The sequence below is a fragment of the Lactuca virosa genome, chromosome 9 (genome assembly GCF_052849685.1).
Source record: "Lactuca virosa cultivar CGN04683 chromosome 9, Lactuca_virosa_CGN04683_v6, whole genome shotgun sequence".
Lineage (NCBI taxonomy): Eukaryota > Viridiplantae > Streptophyta > Magnoliopsida > Asterales > Asteraceae > Lactuca > Lactuca virosa.
The window spans coordinates 133,745,117-133,748,068 of record NC_136434.1 but is presented as its reverse complement, the minus strand read 5'-3'; the positions used below and the strand labels follow the sequence as shown (position 1 = coordinate 133,748,068).

At 41.6% G+C, this 2,952-nt stretch overlaps 1 protein-coding gene and 1 non-coding gene across 2 annotated transcripts; one reads left to right on the top strand and one right to left on the bottom strand.

Moving 5' to 3' along the window:
* Positions 1-260: 260 nt before the first annotated feature.
* Positions 261-1,243, bottom strand: LOC145139810 (uncharacterized). The gene is made up of 2 exons (XM_079073508.1): positions 596-1,243; positions 261-515 (listed from the first exon to the last, which is right to left on the bottom strand). Exons 1-2 carry the CDS (start codon positions 1,241-1,243, stop codon positions 261-263), a joined length of 903 nt encoding a protein of 300 aa, XP_078929634.1.
* Positions 1,244-2,440: 1,197 nt separating this feature from the next.
* Positions 2,441-2,547, top strand: LOC145141763 (small nucleolar RNA R71). The gene has a single exon (XR_013722958.1). It is a non-coding gene; the product is annotated as a small nucleolar RNA R71 (small nucleolar RNA).
* Positions 2,548-2,952: the final 405 nt, after the last annotated feature.

Below are 2,952 nucleotides of genomic sequence, written 5' to 3'. Positions count from 1 at the left end.
TGAGCAAGAAAAGGAAGAGGGAAATGGTGTTTTTAAGTCTCATCGTTTAGCTTTCAGTAATCAATGCACACTCGCCAACCGGCTAACATTCGTGAGGGTATAAGCTCATTCTTCTCGTTCGCTATGACCGTCATCCATCCTTTCTTCGGCACTACTTGAATTGGACTCACCCATTGACTATCGGAGATGGAGTCTATGATCCCGACATCTAAAAGCTTGACAACCTCCTTCTTGACCACCTCTTGCATGTTTGGATTTAGTCATCTCTGATGTTGAACTACCAGTTTGGCGTATTCTTCAAGGTTAATCTTGTGTGAGCAATAGGAAGGACTAATGCCCTTGATGTTGGTTCTCTTCCAAGCAATGGCGTTCTTCCTCTTCTTTAGAACCTCAACGAAACTCTCTTTTTCGGTTTGTGTGAGGTCAGAAGCAATAATCACTGGCTTATAGTCATCCTCTTCCAGAAAAGCATATTCCAAGTGTTCCGGCAAAGTTTTTAGCTCCAATTGTGTTTTCTGAACATTTAACACAGCATGTGTATCAAAAAAACATGTTGTGTTGTACTCATTTTCCCCATCTGATCGCGTTTTTCGACCCGACACGCCGCATTGGTCTCCTCAACACGTCGTGTTTGTTCTTTAGAGTTTCTTGTGAGTTCTTCAAATTCTCTTTCTTTGAGTAACCTTTCTATCTCTTTCAGATATTTTTTAGCATCAAAGTCACCTTCTGAAAGAAACATGAATCCACCCACCTTGTCTTCTTTCCATTCAGCCAACTCTTTTTCCAATAGTTTTTCAAATGTGTCCACCGAGAAAACCTTGTCTTCACTAGACCTTGAATGTTTCATCGACCGATCAACTCCAAAAGTGACAACATCATCTCCTACCTGAACAGTAAGTTTTGATTCCTTCACATCCACCAAAGCACAAGCGGTTCTTAGGAAGTGTCTTCCAAGAATTATAGGCACTTGATGGTCTTCTTCCATATCTAGCACTATAAAATCTGTGGGAAATACGAATTTTTCAACTTTTACCAAGAGATCCTCGTATATTCCTCTCGGGAACGTCACCGTCTTATTAGCAAGATGGATTACCATACGAATGGGTCTTGGTTCTTGTAGGTTTAATTTCTTAATAAATAAATACAGCATAAGGTTCACACTAGCCCCCGAATCGGCCAATACGTAACTTGTAGCCAAAATCCCGAATTGACTTGGCAAAGTTAAGCTCCCTGGGTCACCCATTTTCTTTGCTAGTTTATTTAACATGGCGGCTGATCAATTCTCTTTTAGGACCACCTTCGATGCTTCCTCCATTTTCTTTCTATTTGTAAGAAGGTCTTTTAAGAACTTGGCAAACTTGGGCATTTGAGCTACCGCCTCGATGAATGGAATGTTGATTTTGAGGGCCTTTATATGTTCCAGAAACTTCCTGTAATCTTCATTTTGCTTGTCTTGTCTAGCTCGGCTCGGGAATGGCAATGGAGGATGATTCGGCTTGATTGGAGGGTTTTTATTCTCTTCAGATGGAAAACACGTCGTGTTTTTCTCCTAAACACGCCGTGTTGAGTCGTCAGTTTGCGATTCTCGGTTGTCTTTTCCTACTTCTTGCACCACTTTTGGATCTTCATTTGGGATTGGGGCTAAAGGAATGATTATTTTACCACTTCTTGTTGTGACAACATTTATGTGTTCCCCTCTTGGATTTTGCTCGGTGTTGCTCGAAAGTCCGCCCGGTGACCGTTCATTGAATTTCTTTGCAAGTTGCCCGAGTTGCTTCTTGATGTTGAGGATCGAGGCTTGCTAATTTCTTATCAATGCTTTTTGATCCTCCATCATCACTTGTTGCTCTTGTATTGTCGCGTCGGTTTCATCATGTCTTTTTTCGGATGCGGATGCAAAACGTGTAAGCATAGCATCGAAATTTGTCTTCTTTTCTTGTACCGGCTCTTCTCTTTGATAAAACCATCTCGTCCTTTGCTTGTATTTTTCCTCCTTCGCCTTTTTGTACTCGTCATAAGGTAGCCATTCCTTCTTGGGTTATCTCCAATCTTCATCGTACCTATCCCCGTTTGAATAACATACTTGAGCTTTTCGGTTTCCATTCTCATCTAGGTCACAATATTTGGTTAGATAAGGCCCTCTACAATTATCACACCCCACACGGGTTGCATGGATGGATTGGTCCATCTTTGTCATCCTATGATCCATACTTTCCAATTTGTCCATCATTGCCGCCATATCATCCGAAACTGAGCTCACCATTCCTCGAGTTGAGCAGTTTCTTGGGTTGTGATACTCTCTTGAGTGTTTAGAGAATTATTCAATTAAAATTTTAATGACAGTTGGGGCTTTCTTGGTAAGTGGACCTTGGGAGTCAAGGAGCTGCCTGGTTGTAACATTTCCTCCATCATAGAAGATGGAGACCTCTTTTGAAGATTAAGGTCATTCTTTGGACAGTTTCTCAGCAACCCTTTGTACCTCTCCCATGCTTCATAAAGTGACTCACCTCCTTGTTGTTCAAAGTTTGCAATTACTTTCTTCAATTTTGAGACCTTCGAGGGAGGGAAGAACTGCTGAATGAATTCTTCGCGCATCTTAGCCCATGTTGTTATGGATCCTGGAGGTAGTTCCTTTAACCAATCCTTTGCGGCTCCCTTGAACGTAACTGATAGCATCCTAAGTAGCACAGCCTTGTGTGGCACATTGGGGATGTTGAAGTAGTCGGCTATGTTGTTGATCTTGTCAAGGTGTTTATAGGCGTCTCTTGAATCTTCCTATAAAATGGGATATCCTTCAATTGAGCGAGTATGTGACCCTTCAATTTAAAATTTGTTGTTACTAGAATGGCCGGTTGAACAAGACCTGGTCCAGTATCCTAACGCATTTTCTTCTTATAATCCTCCATGGATATGTCCACGATATTCGTCATTTCTACATCTAGTTTGGGTGAC